The 17281-nt window shown below is 38.1% G+C and overlaps 1 protein-coding gene across 1 annotated transcript in view; it reads left to right on the top strand.

Moving 5' to 3' along the window:
* The window catches only part of LOC102888097 (potassium channel subfamily T member 2-like), a 145909-nt gene that overhangs the window by 31880 nt on the left and 96748 nt on the right, over positions 1-17281 (top strand). Inside the window, 4 exon segments of the mRNA XM_025049843.1 lie at positions 11522-11702; positions 13580-13744; positions 15455-15591; positions 17180-17243. Of these exon segments, the coding sequence (XP_024905611.1) occupies positions 11522-11702; positions 13580-13744; positions 15455-15591; positions 17180-17243 (547 nt within the window).

The following is a 17281-nucleotide window of genomic DNA, read 5'->3' as shown; positions in this document are numbered from 1 at the left end:
ACACTGCTATTTGAGGGACTTTAGGTAAAAACAGAAATTCATCGAATTTGAAGATATCTTGGTTGTGTCACTTTCTTGCTCTGTGACTTTAATTAAAAGCCTCTCTGAGCCTTTATTTATTCATATGTTAAAAGCAGAGAGGAAAACATATACACTTCAACAAAAGGTTTGCCGGTTTTAAAAACAGGCATGATGAAGTTGGGTCATTATAACGGACGTAGAAGAAACGACACATCAGCATAGTAGGGATGAGGTATAAATCTGATGATTAAGCATCGAGGTGGCAGAGATAGGGAGACCAATGTCGTTTTCCTGAGTTATCATCATCAGAAGGAAGAACGCGAGTCCTTCCACAGAATTAACCTCCTCCCCTCCGATATTCCCTGCAGAAATCATGAATCTCCTTCTAGAGGCAGAAGGATGTAGAGACGCTAATATACGTTGTTTCGTATAAAAATGTTTACAATGCAGAAACAGCTCTGGCTTCCTGTCTGTTGGCTTGGTGTCTTCATGAGTCCCCTTAACATCCCTGCGACGCTCTGCAATACCTTCTCTGGGCTAGAGAGGAGACAAGGTCGGAGGAAGGAATTAAGCAATTTTTAAAGTAAATGTGACACCGGGAATGATTCAGCTTCGTGTGTGATCTGTCCTCTGTGCCTGGGAGGCCTAACGGCTGCCTGAAAGGAACGCTTTGTAGGGACGATGTCTTGTGGTACAAATGATGCTTCTTTGCCTATAGGGGTCGACTTTCTCCCGGGAGATAAATCAGAACGTGGAGAGCAGTGAAGGGATAATTTACAGCCACGCCTAATCTTCCCCGACATAATTCCCTCTCCTGGCATCCGGGAACAGTTGGCGAGAAGGTTCTTGGGGCTGTGCTTGCTCCACAGAATCTGTCACTCTGTCTGCTGGGGCGAGCGTGTGGCGTCCGAAACCGTCTGGAAGCTGTAACGTCAGCAGGTCAAGACATTTTCCATTCCTCTCTCTGTCCAGGCACCCTTTCCCTCTGCCTCATCGGTCCATTGTCCCCCTAATCACTCAGCCCCTTAAAAAAGGAAAATGTTCGAGATCATCTTGACTTCTGTTTGCGCACCGGTGACATCCATCCTATGAGCAAGCCTTGTGGGCCCAGGGCGAGCCCTCCAGGCTGCCTCTGCCTCTCTGTCTGCGCGGTCACTACTTGTCAAAAGCCATTTCTCTTTTTCTCAGATGACCTGGCCTGTCTGCTGACCTCCTTGGTCTCTGACAATATATTTCCACAGAGCAGTGAAAATATGCTTCCCGCTTGTGAACCTCCATCTGTATCCCCAGACACTTAGATCAAACAGACAGATGAAAACACTTCTCAGGCTGCCCACGGCCCGGCCACGCTTACCTCTCTGTCCCCAGCTGACACCACACATCCTCTGCACCGATGGGCAGCTATGCCTCTGCTTTCTTATTTGTCACTTAATGATATTCTAATTCCTGACTTGGGTTTTTTTTGTTTTTTTGTTTTTTTAACTTAATGCACTCTTTGCCTTGCATCATCGTCACTAGCTTTTGGCTTTCTTGAGGGCTCGGCTCAGACGTTGAATCTTTAATGAAACCTTTCTTAACGACACCCCCAGGGGCCTGAGCACCTCTCTATTCCCTCCGCCTTGGGTAGAACATTCCCTTTGATCATCTGCTGCTATCAGAAATTAGGTTTTTCTTCTTTTACTTATAATGAAATGTGTTACGGAATGATACTGAATGGGTACGTTTCGGACAAAATATTTGATCAAAGATATAAAAATGGCGAATTTAAGTTCAGTCATGTCCAAAGAAATTAAGAATGAAGGACTGTGATTCTCTCCCATGCCAGCCACGTCTTCCTCCTTGCCACAGGTATTTAAAAAATACATCAAAGGTTGTGAGAAGTTTACATTCCAGTTGCTTAAAGACAGGCAGCAGTAAAAAGGTTGATGTTAAGGCAGCGTTTTCTCTTCACATTACCTAAACGGAAGAGACTGTAGACAAATTTGTCACTTAGGAAAGAACAGCAACGTAGCTTCATCAAATTTCATCTTATGTGGGACATTCGGACTAGTGAATTAGCATGTAGGTCACTAGATGCTGGATTTGTTTTCTTTTGACACCAAGGAAGATGTAGAACATGGCACCTAATACACAGAGGGCTTTGAGGTGACTTGTTTTCTTCGTGACGGTTTCGCTCTAAAATAATACAGGTCTGCTTTCCAAATGTTCCCTTTCCAAATGGAGAGGGCTTACGTTATTCGATTTCTACAAAGCTGGGAAGGAGTGACAAAAAACTTTGTCACCTCTTCTGAGTAGGGAGCCCCGAGGCCAAGCTTTTGCCTCTTTCCTCTCCAAAATTCTGCCTTTGCAGAGGACAGGGTTGGACTAGATCAGTTCTCAACCAGTGACCCCAGAACCTCCACAGCCGTGTCGTCAAAGCGATGTCATTTTACGACATTCATAGTTGCCAAGAATAAGGATAATACTATTAGGATAATGTCTGTTAAGTGAAAATTTTGAGCTGAATGGATATCACAATGAGTAAGAAGGAAGTAGCATATTTATCGCATATGTTGGATTTTAAAATGCTATCACTGTCCTTAATTTCTTTTCTCATGCAAAAAACGATTAAAAATTTTTTTGAATGGTAGTATCTTAATCGCAATATTAATTGCTAGTTTAATCTCTGAGTATAACTAATCTGATATGATAAAACTCTTATAATTTTTTAAAAATTGAAGCTATAGAAGCAAAATGGGCATCATCTAATGTTATCACAAATTATGTTTTCTGGTGAATTCCTTTAGTTTAGAATATGTCAATTTAGTTTAGAATATGTCGATGACCTCCTGAAACTGCTCTGTGAACGAATATCAATGATCAGGAAAACAGTTGTAATTTCCAGTGAAAAAGAATAATTATTTATCTTGGAGACCATTCCATATAGATATCGATCTATTTTAACGTTCACTTATAAGCGATTAAATCCTCACCATCGATACAAAAGCTATGCGAACGCTCAGATGAACCAATCGGATACTTGTCAAGAGTGTTCTTACCCCACTGTCATTATATTCGTTCGCTACAGACTTATCTGTGACTATTATACTCTATGAAGTAGATATAGGTTCACTTAGCCATCATTAGAAAGGGGAAATCTTTCCATTAAGTTTAAGTAGACATCGAGTATTATGAAAGTAGAAGTGCTTATCACGGGACCAAGGTCTCCTGTTAACGAACAGGACATATTAATGTTACATTTTAAAAATGTCAGATTCAAGTAAATGATTCTGTAAAAATAAGAGTCGATATTGTTATGTGATTCTCACCTTGCGAAGTAACGCGTTAAATAAGCTCTGTGTTCTCTTTTGTTCTTAATGGCTAGTTAAATGGGACCATTTCGGATAAAATAAATATTTTTTGCTTTGCTTATTTCCAGAAACTGTTGAATAGGGACTGAATAATTGAGTTCGGTTTTGTTACGCAGCAGTAACTCGCACAGTATTTCTGTGGGGTCGAGTTAAATGAGTATAAATCAGTTTAAAATCAGCCGATATTGATTTGGTGCCATTTCACAGTTTACATGTGGGAGGGAGGGGCATATAAATTGAGTGTTCATCGACTAATTTCTTGATAGTAAAAAAGAAATCCATTGCTAAATCAAACCTTTTCTGAAGAGAACTGGCATGTATATTTTTATGAACTCTAAATATGAACATATCTCTAAATATATAATGGGAATTAATGGTGTATAAAGCGAATATTTCATTGGCTATACATTTTATTTTTTTTACTTGCCTATTTTTATGTTTTTTAAAATAATTTTTTATTTTTCAGTTACAGTTGACAGTGCACTTCACTTTTAAGAATTGAATCAAATAACTTAAAAAAAAAAATCAAGCAAAAGAAAAATTGCAGGAAGGTGAGGGCTCACAGCTTAGAAGATGCTTTAGAACTGAATCTAGCAGCTCCTGGACATCCATTATTTCCTTCGCTCAGAGCTGTATTTCATGCGGATGATGTGCATAGATGGTGTCCTAAAGGACATCTGTCAGCCCAAACACTAAGAGTCCAGGATAAACATACTTGGTGCTTGGGGCAGAAGCAGCTACGCAGGGCATCGGCAGGCTTTTATTAATGAGCTCACCACTATTCGATTTGATCATGTCGTTCATTCTCTTGCTTGAAATTCTCCATTTGTGTCTTCAGAGTCTTTGGGATACTATAAATTCCTCAGTGTTGTAGATAAAGTGATTTATGATTCATCCCTGTTACTTCTCTGGCCTTATCTCCCTCCGCAGCCTCACTCTGAAGGCTACGCTGTAGCCATACTCAACCAAAGCCACGTGTTTTTCGCAGCTGAGTCTTCTGTGCATGAAGAATCATCGCCGTGAAGGCGATGAGCATGCGTATGGGCACGTGGGGCACACCGGTACACCCACACAAGCACGTACACCATAGGCGTGTGTACACACACAATCACACATCTATACACTCTTCTGTGTCATTTGAGAGCTTAATTTCTTCTATAACGCACCACGAACTGGCATAGTTTCTCAGCGATCTGTCCTGAGCCCTTTCATTTCGTATTTTTCTTGTAGGACTATATCATGTATTTTAGCTATATTTTTTGTAATCCCAAACATATTTCAGGGTAGTGTGGTATGTATGTGTCTCTACAACTTAAAACCCAGGCAGGGTCGTGTCGCATGCCTGTGAAAGACTCTAATTAGGAAGCCATTGCTGGGCTGTCAGAAGTTTTAGTCATCAATATCCGTGTCGGAATCCTTACGAGTTAACATAAGGGGAATGAGAAATATTTTCAAGACATGTGGTTGGCAAGAAAGTGCTGTTCGGTTCTTTCCGCTCTAGCATAATTAGCTCGTGAGAATGTGGTGAACGCAGGGGTCTCACCCTTCAGGGAAGGGGAGCCTCGGGACTGGAGATCTGACGACTTGGTCATCTGAGTCCACAAAGGTCGTTAGCTGAACCTACCCTTGGAACATTCTCACATTTTTGTTGTAAAAATGAGCCTTCTGTTCAATGAGTTAGGCACAGATAGACGGAGGACAGGAGCTTTTTGATCTTACAGAATAGAGATGAATTAATAAGCGTTCTATTTGACAGAATTTTGTCTAAGGCTTGCACTGTATTCTGTTTGGCAGCAAGTTAGGGATGGGGGTCAAGCTGCAGCCTCAAATTTTCTTTTTAGAGGTTAGAGATATGTACCAAAAAGAACCTGGTAATTACAACCAAATTGTCTTAGGCCAGTTTCTACGGTGTTAATTACCTCCTTCACATCCTCCAACTGTTTCTGCGACATTTCCTCTTAGAGTCCTCAAACTAAATATGCCCCAAAACAAGTGTATGCTGTTTCTTCCTTAAATTTTCCATGTTTATGAAGTAGCAAACGCTGTCTTTTCTTTGGGACAATCCCAAGAGAAATGGAAATCATTCTTAACACCCGTTCTGTCACACAAAGCAGTCAACAAACTCCATGGATTTTACTTCCTAAATATCTTGCGAATCCAGCCATTTCTGTCCCTCTCAGCCATCAGCTCGCTTACCTACACTGTCATGACCTCTTTACAGTGACAGCCCTGTAACTGGTTTACGATGTTCCTTCCCTCTGGCTCTATTCCAAGCCTTTCATCTCACGGCCACCAAAGCGACCTTTGCAAAATAGAAACATGATTCGTCCTCACCTGCTTGAAGACGTCCTGCGCGCCTATCTTGGGGTGAATACAAAAGCTCTTGGCTAAGTTCTAAACTTCCTGTGCGATCAGAATTCTCCATCCTTTCCATTCTCATCTTACATCCTTGATTTTTTTGTCTGCTCAGAAGTCCAATCCCTCCCCCGCCCGACACACACACACACACACACACACACACACACACACGCGCACACACACGTCCTCCATCACACTAACCTCCCTGCTTCTCACAATGCACTACCTTCTCTGCAGAACGAAGTCTGACATCCTCTTTATGTTAATGTAAATGTCACTTTCTCTTTGAAGCTTGACCCACATGGTTCTCTTACGACAGGAAACCATAGCACTAGGGGGCTCTCCTTTGTAAATTTATGTATATTTCCGTTAGTCATCATTTTCTATCTCTTCTACTAGACCTTTAGTCCCATCAAGGAAGCCCTCATACCAGTTTCTCTTTATGCCATTGCTCTCCTAGTGCCTAGTACTGTCCTGGACACTTAGTAGCACTCGATAAATAGGTTAGCAAATAAATGCAAAACTTTTTCAAGTGCTGATAATCTAAAACAGAGCAAAACTACGATAGTAAGTACGTTATTGAACCTTCAGGAGAGAAAAATCCTGAAAGTTTTCTAGGAAGTAGTAGTAAATAAAAAAAATTAATTAATAGAAATATAAGGTAAGTACCACATTGTTTATTTACTGACTTACATCTTATTTTAAAAATATAAAAATAATTATAATACTTTCTGTTGGTGATATGAGTCCCCATTTTTCCCAGTAACTGTTTAATTTCTGAATATTGGAGGTTCCTCAAGTGAGAGTTTCAAGAACATGGCCATTATCTTACCTGATTCTTGACTACACCACGTTATGACCTTTGATCGTTATGATTTGTCTCCTTATTTAATCTATTTTAATCATTTCTTACCTTACCACCATTATTTATTTACCTTTTTCCCCAATTCACATTCGAAAACACATTTTACATTGAGACACGGTACACATTTCTTAATCAATGATTATGGGTGATTATAAATACGTGCTCGGTGTAGCGTGTAAGCTGAGGAATTCGAACAGAACAAAACACCACATAATTATAAGCTTCCTTCTTCCCACCAGGAACAACAATGAAAACTCTGCTTCCCCCTGTGTACTCGTTAGGACAGTGATGGGCCAAAGGCTGATGAGTCCATGAGAAATTTACCAAGACCCTTCAGCAGATGTTTTTCATTTAAATCATTAATGGCGAAAGGACACGAAATGTAATAAACTAACGTAATTTTGTTAAAAGAAATGCATTCCTTAGGACTGCCGAGGAACAATGTGGGATCCTATAATTCCCTTAGTTGAAGCAGTTAAGATGAGAAAGAATATTTACCACCCTATTGATACTGGTGTAATCTTAGATAATTTCTATCACATACCCGGGTGATCTTTTTTCACTGGTGAAAAGAACATAAAAGAGTAAAAGGATAAAAAACTAGATTTAAAAATACATAAATTAAGATGTCAGCTCTTCTAAATGGAGGAACATTATATTAAAATGACACTTAAGAAACGAATTTCACTTCATAACAGTCTTTTTGTTTTTGAGGGTGATTCAAAATTAAATGCTCGGTATGCTATATATCATGCCTCCATGGATATAGTGCAAAATGGGGCCTGATGCTTTTTAAATTAATGTGGTTATGAGTTTTGCAGGCATGGGAATGGTTTAACTAAAATTATCTTGAGTGAGATACAATTTGGAGTCCTTTCCATATGGCATGCACAATTTGGTGATCCACATTTCAAATAATTGCAGTGCTTATAAAAAAAAGTGTTCTCTTCTCTTAGCTTCTTTATGAGCAGAGAGAGGAAGCTGCTTCTGTCATTACCCAGCACGCAGTATGGCTGCTGTGGGCCTGTGACTGTACTTTGTTAACGTGCTCAGGTTCAGATTTGTAGAAGTCAGTGAAGACCAAGGAATGATGAGTGAGGCGTAATGATTCTCATGGATCTCTGGATGGAATAGTAGCTCTTTCCAAAATGCAAATGTCTGGGTTTTTAAGCAGTATCGAGATTAAAGGTAGAGATAGAACACTTTTAAACTGTGACATTTAAAAAATTATATCTTCACTAAAAAAATAAAACTTCAGGGCCCAACAGTTATACTATTAAATTCCTTCAAGGAACAGTTAATTCAGGGCATGCACAAAGGTAAAATATTATCCATGTCATTTAATGATTAAGCTAAACTGGGATTCTAGTACACTCAAGGAAAGCACAAGGTATGAGTTAATATTCTTATAATTCAGTTCATAAAACCCTAATCCTCTGAGATACTCTCTCAAAACTAAGAAGTTAGCAGATTCGTTTGGTTAATCCTATAAACATTTCATTCTCTGAGCTGTAACAAACATTAACTCATTAAAAGGATCGGAAAAGTCTTTTGCTGAATAAAATATGCTTAACCCAGAGCTGCCAGATGTGTCTGACTACAGAGCCTTGTGTCTGGTTAACATGTGCCAAACTGGCTTTTCAAGGAACATAGATTGCGATACGGAACTATGGACCAAGATCCCTTTCCAAAGATGGATGTAAAAACCGTAGAGTAATAAATTGCCAACTGAAATCAAAAGTGTATTTTCATTAAAAAGAAAACAAATATCAAACAAGCAAAAGGATACTTTACTAAATATTAATTACCTCAAGAATAGATAGGAGTGGAATGGACAGAAACAACTTCTCATTTAAATCTTTGTTATTTGTCTTATAACAAGTGCATATTACTATTTTTTTTTTAGAATTGATAATATTAGAACTGTAACAAAATTACCAAGTAGGGTTTACCTAGAAAGTACAAGAATGGTTTATTATAAGTGTAAGTATAGTAATAAAACATACTATCACCTGGATTGGACATGCTTGCCTTACAGGAATGATACTTGACATATCCAAAAATGAAATGATTCTTACCCTTCTCCACCTGCAAAATTTTCCTAATATTCCCTACTTCATGTCGTTATTATCACTGCCTTTAGCCCCTGATCTCTATAGGTCATATTAGAAGATCAACAAATCCTGGCTGAAAACCACATAAAATATTGGGCCCGTGACTTGAGCTGGCCCGTTATCTTCCTCTTGAGAGCTTACCGATGAACTGTACCATACAGTTCCTAAAGGGTTTTTATTGCCTGGCAGCGATCTTAAAAACACATTGTCCCGAAGGGTATTCACGTAAAAGTAAATTACTTTAAGACAGAAATGGCTTCGTGAAGCAGTTTTGAGAGTCCAGATTAAGCTCAACGTTGCGAATATCGACCACAATTATAGAAAAACATAAATATGTTCATGGCAGCAATTCCCTGCTTCCCAAAATGCATCAAAATTTCCAGAAGATAGTTATGTTTAATCATAAAATAGGAAACCCACAAGTTACATAAAATTACGTAGCTATTTAAACGATAACAGTGAAGTGTGCGTGTATGTGTAAAAACATATAAAAAGAAAAATCTATTGGGAGTTTCCCCTAAATATTACTATTTTAACACTTAAATCTTAAAATATTACCATATAAAGATATTCTTAGTAGTTACCTCGGTTAGTGAACTACATACATATATGCGTATATGATCTACATACATGCAGCCTTTTCTATAATTACAAAGGAGATCGCTTCAGTCAAGCAATCTCAGTGATAAGTAGTTCTTTTTAAAACTCGTCACTGGCCTAATATTGACATTTTGGCCCAGAAATAGTGCCTAATCTTTTTTTTTTCTCCTGACTGCGCTACCAAGAATTAACTGTCAGTTTCCGTAAATGACAGCGGTGACCCTCCAAAGGTCAGCCCGTATCAGCAGGACGGCTCTTGTGAACAGTTAAAGATTGCGGGTTTACACTGCAAATTGCCCAACCCTTCTCCTCCGAGGCCTTCCCGCTTGCCCATTCCCACTCGTCAACAGTTGAGAGTTGCAAGCTTGGAAAAGAGAATGGACGAGCTAACAGCTCCTCGTTAATCGGGTGACTACTTATCTGCTGCTGGAAAAGGGTTAGCAAATCCACAGCAAAGAGGGACAGCTGTTCTCTCTGTTACTAACAGTACATTTATTTATTTTCTTTTTGTCAAGTTGAAAACAAAGGCTTTGTGATATTTTTGTGTAGATGTTTGATCCTTATATCTGACTCATTTTTGTGCTTCTTTTATGTATTTCTTTTATGCTGGGGTTGGAATTTAAATAACAAAATTACTACTGAATTCGAGGAGTGTTATGTGTCAGGCATTTCTCTGAGCACGAGCACATTTAATCCTCATAATCACCAAATGAGGAAGTTAATATATTTAATTTTCGGGTAAGGAGCAGGTGATGTGAAAATTTTATGTAATTTACCGAATTTAGCATTAATTGAGCTATAAGTTAAATGTTTGATTATTAATTTATGGTGTTATTAGTAATAGTAGCGTAAATTTGAGGTCGAAATCATTCACTTTAGTTTTCAGAAATTTCTTTTTGTGTAGAGTGTCATATTCATTTCTGCATCTCTAACATACAGCACAAGGCTTGCCCCTAGTAAACCATCAATAAATGTATTTGTATGAATAAATGTGATATACTTTTATAATATTAGGTTACCTATTTTCCATTATGGTATATTTAAGTAAAATTTTATAGCACTTATTAGTTTTATATCAAATATTTTTCTTATTTAAAATTTCCAGATATTTTTCACAATAGAGAAATTGTAAGAAAATTATATATACTTGCAACTTTCCACTTCAAAGCCAATTACTACAAATGAATCTGAATAACTTTCATGCCTATTAACTAAATGAAAAGTTAAAACATGGTATGATATTAGTTCATTTTTTCTATATTAAATCGCAGCAAATTATTTAATTTCGAATGTTTAGGCAGGGGATACAGAATAATAAACAAAAATTTTGTTACAATTAGATATCCACTAACATCAAGCATTTTAAGGAAGCTTTTTTAAAAAACAATATTACTAATTGTCCAGTCACAAAACATTAAATTTGATTAGAAAATTTAAAGATAGCAGAATGTTTACTAATATCCACTAGATGTGATTATTTATTTTTAAATTCTACATCATTAAATTCTTTGCTACTTTCAATTCAGGATAAAATTTAAATAGTTCAACTTGGTCTTTGAAAACTACATCCTTTTTACGACGAGACAGAAGAGGGCTTTATGGTAATGAACGTGCTGCATTTGAGCACGTTCTTGGATTCGGTTTCTCAGAAAATCTGTGCCCATCATTAAAATCATTTCTGGGTACAGACGAAAAATAATAATTAATGGAAATCCATCAATTGTGATCAGAGAGAAGAGGCAGTTTTAATAATGGCTCCCAGGACAGCTGTGGATGAAGATAACAATCTATATTAAAGTGGATTGTAATCACTGAATAGCTTCGAATCTTTATATAGCAGGTGATAGCATTCACAGTTCTTGGGAAAATAGCTAACAGATAAGTAAAATATTAATGTTTGTGCATGATGGAAATCAAAGGTATTACAATGAGGAGACTGTCTTAGCCTCAAGAATTCTGTAAGTAGCAATAAACTCTGTGTGTACTTCCCTATCTTAAAGATATTCTTTTTACTTCAAAATAATCCTATATTTAGTTAATATAGAAAAAAAACTTAAAAATTATATTTTCCTAAGGGGAAAAAAACTGCACCATTTAAGATCCCAACTATTAAATGGCCTTATGAAATGTGCTTTGGCTTTCAAATGAGTAATGTTGAAACATAATGTGCCCGGTTTGAAAGTCTAAATCTGCCTGCTCATGTGTGTCCTTAGCATTTGTGGGATTCAGCACCTGGAGCGGATAGGGAAGAAGCTGAATCTGTTCGACTCCCTTTATTTCTGCATCGTGACATTCTCTACCGTGGGCTTCGGAGATGTCACTCCTGAGACATGGTCCTCCAAGCTCTTCGTGGTGGCTATGATCTGTGTCGCTCTTGTGGTCCTACCCATCCAGGTAAACGGTCATGTTAAATTTTACAGCAGTGTGTCGAGTCTTATAAAATCAACTTTTGCATGTTTAATAGAAATGTGGGGTGGCTTATTAATTCAATATATTAACACAGGCTATTATTATAGCTAGCCAATTAATTAAAATTGTCTCAGAAATGCCTTTTTACATTATATTAGAAACTGAGGGGTTCTTCCTCCTTTGCTCATGACCGATAGGTTACGTTTTTCATTACAGTTTTTCAAGATGTATATTTAAATATTGAATGTTTAACTATGATAATGAGGCCATAGGATAGTATGGTTTTTAATTATAGATAGATAGATTAAGGAAATAAACTCGAGGACTGATCTCTCTTGATTCCTGAAATAATCTAAAAACCAAACACTGTAATGAATAAAAACTGATTGCATATTTTGATCAACCGAAATAAAATCGGAAGATGATATATAACTATCATGCAGCATTTTGGGGAGTGGAGAGGTGACTGCAAAGGAACAGAGATGTAAATGAGATTAAAGATAGAGGCGATCTCCAGCTCTTTCCCACAGTGAGCTTTGGGTGTCCTTGGGTGGATGGGCTAGCGACAGGATACAACATCTACAAATAAAACTTGCACATTCTCTTACATACTTGGCTACACTGTCTCTAAATATACTTTACGTAGGTATAAAAAATGATCTTCCCGTCATCCGATCGTCTATCAAAGGGCATTTCGGTTGTTTCCATGTCCTGGCCAGTGTGAATAATGCTGCAATAAACATTGGGTGTATATATTTTTACAGATAAATGTTTTCAGTTTTGGGGGGTAGATACCCAGAAGGTTTCCATGTCTTGGCCAGTGTGAATAATGCTGCAATAAACATCGGGTGTATATATATTTACAGATAAATGTTTTCAGTTTTGGGGGATAGATACCCAGAAGAGAGATTGCTGGGTCATCTGGTAATTCTATTCTCAATTTTTTGAGGAACCTCCATAATGTTTTCCATAGATGCGCTACATATATACAATGGAATATCAAATCGCTCAGCCATAAGGTAAAATCCTGCCATGTGGGACAACATGGATGCATCTTGGATCTTGAGATTAGCATGCTGAGTGAAATAAGTCAGACAGAATAAGTTGAGAACCATATGATTTCACACATGTATGGGATATAAAACTGAAAGTAACAAACGAGAGAGAAAAACTCATAGACAACAGTTTAGTAGTTATCAGAGGGAACGGGGGTCAAATATATGGTGACAGGAGATTTGACTTTGGGCGGTGAACATACAATACGATATACCTATGACATATTATTGAATCGTACACTTGGAACCTATATAATTTTATTAGCCAATGTCACCCCAATAAATTTAATAAAAAAGATCTCCCCAGGCCTGTCCAATCATGCCTGTCTTCCTTCTCGACATCTGTCCCCTACACACCCCTCTTCCCTCACACACCAGCTGCCGTACAGCCAGAATGTGGCCCCTGTACTGTTGCAGTGAAGGCGTCTTACTGAGTAAGATACGGGATGAACTTGATGAACATGGAAGACATGCCAACAAGGCATTTGTCTTTGACCCGCACATGACAAATCACGCTGCACACGCTACTGGACATAAAGCAGAGACACAGACCTCTCAGTGCCCTGATATGATATAATAGGAAAATATATTAATATGTTTCCTTGGAGACCCGAAGCCTCTGGGAGGCATTAGCGACCTCTGTGGCAACCATTTGAAAGCTCCGTTGTTGGAGGGACCGCTAATAATTTACATCTCAATGAGTTCCACCTAAGAAATTGAGTATACCTAATAAACAATAGATGCATTGCATTGATTTTTATTTTCGAGTCCAGTGTTTCTCATTCATATGTGAAAAATGCATTACAGTTTGAACAGCTGGCTTATTTGTGGATGGAGAGACAAAAGTCAGGTGGAAATTACAGTCGGCACAGAGCTCAGACTGAAAAGCACGTGGTTCTGTGTGTCAGCTCACTGAAGATCGACTTACTTATGGACTTTTTAAACGAATTCTATGCTCATCCAAGACTACAGGTATGCTCACGTTACATGGTGCGTTATGTTCGATCACACCTACTAACGTCTCGTCGAAGTCAATTAGCTGATGGGGCCTCCTGCCTTCTGGAGGACTTTTATTTATACACTCAAATTTAGAACGTGTAAATGAAGAATGACAAATATAACCAGGAACATAGAAAAAAATGCTGACAGAAGACACAGTATTTTAAGTGTCCTTCTGTATCTACATTAAAAGACAGATGGAATTATGCTAATGTTACAAAGAAAGGTTTTCTTTGAATTAAAAGAATCCCTTGGGTAATATATAAATGATATTTTTATGAAACGGTGAAATTGAACATGAAATATCATAAAACAATGAAAAAATTATTTCAATATCATCTTGAATCCTTCACTTTTACCCAGTATTGCCGATAGAGCCTGGAAGTTATTTTCCTTCTGTTTCCTGGACTGTAACTAGGTCCTATTTATAGTAGAAACTAATGACCACAAATTGGACAATACCTAGCTGGATGAAGAACACAAATTCAGGAAAAAAAATGTTCATCTGCCTATTTTGAGAAAACGTTCAGAAACTTCTAATACTTGCCACAGTAGCGGGCCAACACGCACTTGGACAATCTTTGCTGCCTGAGGCACTCGGTTCTGCCCAAACAGCAAAGAGCTACCTGAATGTTTTGTGTTTCCTAAATAAATTTGTGTTGAAAGAATGGACAAGATAGTATTGAGTATATCTAACTATCCCTATCTGAAATAGATTTTTTTCATGAATACTTGGGAGAACTTTTTAAATACTATTTTTTACATGTTAAAAAAAAACTAATTTATAAGTGATACTTAAATTATACAATATATTCTGTTTTCATGTAAATTAATTTGCATTTTTTGCAGAAACTGTTTTCTTTTACTATACATAATAAATAATTTCAGGATTGCTCATTATGAAGAAAATCTATTTGGGGAAAAGTTCGATTCCTAGTAATTTATCGATATCGATTAATATCAACATGGAGAATTCTTAAAACTCTAAAAATTCCCACTAGATATATTTCAGTGATAAAATGATGAATGTGTACTAGAGAATTTTAATCTACATAGATCGGTTGTTTTGTTTTATACCATTTCATTGCCATTTATACCATTTTATACCACTAACATTACCTTCATATTTTCTCTAAAAGACCATTATTTTGAAGTAGATTTATCTCAAACTCTTTATTTTGTCAGTATTATCAATATTTTTATGAGTGGTTCCGAAAAGTCTCAACATCTCAGTTCATGATATTATCAAATGATATAAACCCCATCACTGTTTCTATTTATAAAGTAATGGTTTGAAGTATGAAATGATACTTAAGCACTTCTGCCTACCATGCAAAAAATATATATATATATATTAGAATCAGCCTAAAACTGAAAACTTTATAAGCTGGAAATATGTGGTGAGCATAAGCACTGATCACCTTCTCTTCATGGTAGTAATAAAATTAAAATAGGTCAGGATGAATGTATTGATTTATGAGATTTTTATACGTCTCAGTTATGTTTATTACAGTGTTGTGTTATTTCAATATATGCTCAGGTTTTAAATGCAAACTTTTATTTCTTAGCAAGAGCTCGTTTCTATGTTAGTGTATTTCAGAACGTTCTTAGATATTCCATTGACCTGTGTGGCATAAGAGAACATTGCTGTTTCAACCCTGTTGCCCTCTCTGTTTTGAACAGGATTATTACGTGGTGATTCTGTGCCCCACCGAAATGGATGTGCAGGTTAGAAGGGTACTACAGATCCCCATGTGGTCACAGAGGGTCATCTATCTTCAAGGCTCAGCCCTCAAAGATCAAGACCTGCTGAGAGCAAAGTAGGTCCCCCCCGCATCATCCTCCATCGTGTAGAGCCTGATATCATTTCTCTCCTCCAGATTCTAGAAACATTCAGTGTTGCAGAATATGTGTGAGTATTTTTCAATGCAGAGTTTTGCCTTAGTCCCAGTGCTGGTCAAATAGAAAAGTTAAAAGCATAAAATCAGTGTGTCTGCTGCTCTGTCTCACGGTCAGTAGACCGTGTCCACGAGACACAATGGGGACTGTGGCATGGTGTCATCATGTCAAGCTGTCGGGGCGAGCGGGGTCATCCGGACTCGCCCTTAGAGTGGTCTCCAAATCTCTGAACACTAATTTTATTCCACGAATAAAAATCTTGGGCTAAACGTGTAAAATACCAAAGCAGTTTGAGTTAGGGTTTAAATTCGAAAGAGTTTCTATTACGTACTGGGCGGAGTTGGCTGGTGAAAAAGGCTAATGGGAAAGAAATTGGTTCATTTGAAATGTGGTGTTGGATGGGAGCTGTATGGAGACCCTGGACCACCGGGAAGATGGGCACATGGTCCCAGAATGAGTTAACCTTGAGACATCACTGGAGGCAAAAGGACAACGCCGAAGCTTGGTCATGTCGTGAGCAAACAGGATGTTTTGGAAAAGACAAGAGTTCTGGGAAAACGGAAGGCAGCAGGAAAAGAGAAAGAGAGGAAGGCCACCGATGACATGGGCTGACTCCATAAGCGAGGCCGCAGGCTGAGTCTACGGGAGCTGAGCAGGGCTGAGCACAGGACACTGGACGTCACTCATTCACAGGGCTCCAGGAGTCGTCATCTCTCTCTCTCTCTCTCTCTCTCTCTCTCTCTCTCACACACACACACACACACGCACACACACAGAGCAGATAACACTTGTGTTGCCTGGGGGCTGGAGAAATCAGAAAGGTCACGGTCACAGGTCTTACTTGGTAGCTCTCTTCCTGTTGGGCGTGTGCCAGGCAACCTGGAGAACAGGTGACATGGTCTTAAACACAGGTCAAAGCTCATGCGGGTCATTCCACACAAGCAGTGAGGGCGTGGTTGGGCGGACAGGGACACCAGGAAGTCGGGGCTTCTGCAAAACACCACCTGTGGTTTTCGGAAGCCAAACGAGATTCTTAGCAGAAGTGGCTTTGCTTGATGTTTTCTGTCACTCGAAAAGTTTTAAATATATCTCAGATTTATCCTTGAGCTGTAGGGATGTATCACAAAGCCAGATCGTACCCACAGGCTGGTTGGTGTGAACAAGCGTTAAGTTCCTACAGCATCTCGTCAATGTTATAATGGCACCGAATGAAATAAAATTATTTAAGGACCTGCTGTATATAAAAAAGTATAGAATCATTAAAGAGAGTAAAATGACTTTTTTTTTACTTGTCATTATAAACTGTTGAGTTCTAGAGCCAATTCAACAACTATTTTGTTCACAGTCAAACACTCATGATCTCCTAGGAACCTAACTTTCATTTCCGCTTAATGGTACTCAGAGTTTGCATGTACTTTGTGTGCATTGAACTAACATTGACATTCTATTTTTCGGAAGATACACAGGTATTTCGGTGTGTGACTATTTTGTTTTTCTCTCTGTGATTAGGATGGATGATGCGGAGGCCTGTTTTATTCTGAGCAGTCGCTGTGAAGTGGACAGGACATCCTCAGTGAGTTTCTAAAATTTTTTTTTCTTTTCACCTTAGAA

Source organism: Pteropus alecto, unplaced genomic scaffold, assembly GCF_000325575.1.
Source record: "Pteropus alecto unplaced genomic scaffold, ASM32557v1 scaffold65, whole genome shotgun sequence".
In the NCBI taxonomy this organism is placed as follows: domain Eukaryota; kingdom Metazoa; phylum Chordata; class Mammalia; order Chiroptera; family Pteropodidae; genus Pteropus; species Pteropus alecto.
The sequence above is the reverse complement of the archived record's forward strand: the minus strand, read 5'-3'. Positions and strand labels throughout refer to the sequence as shown.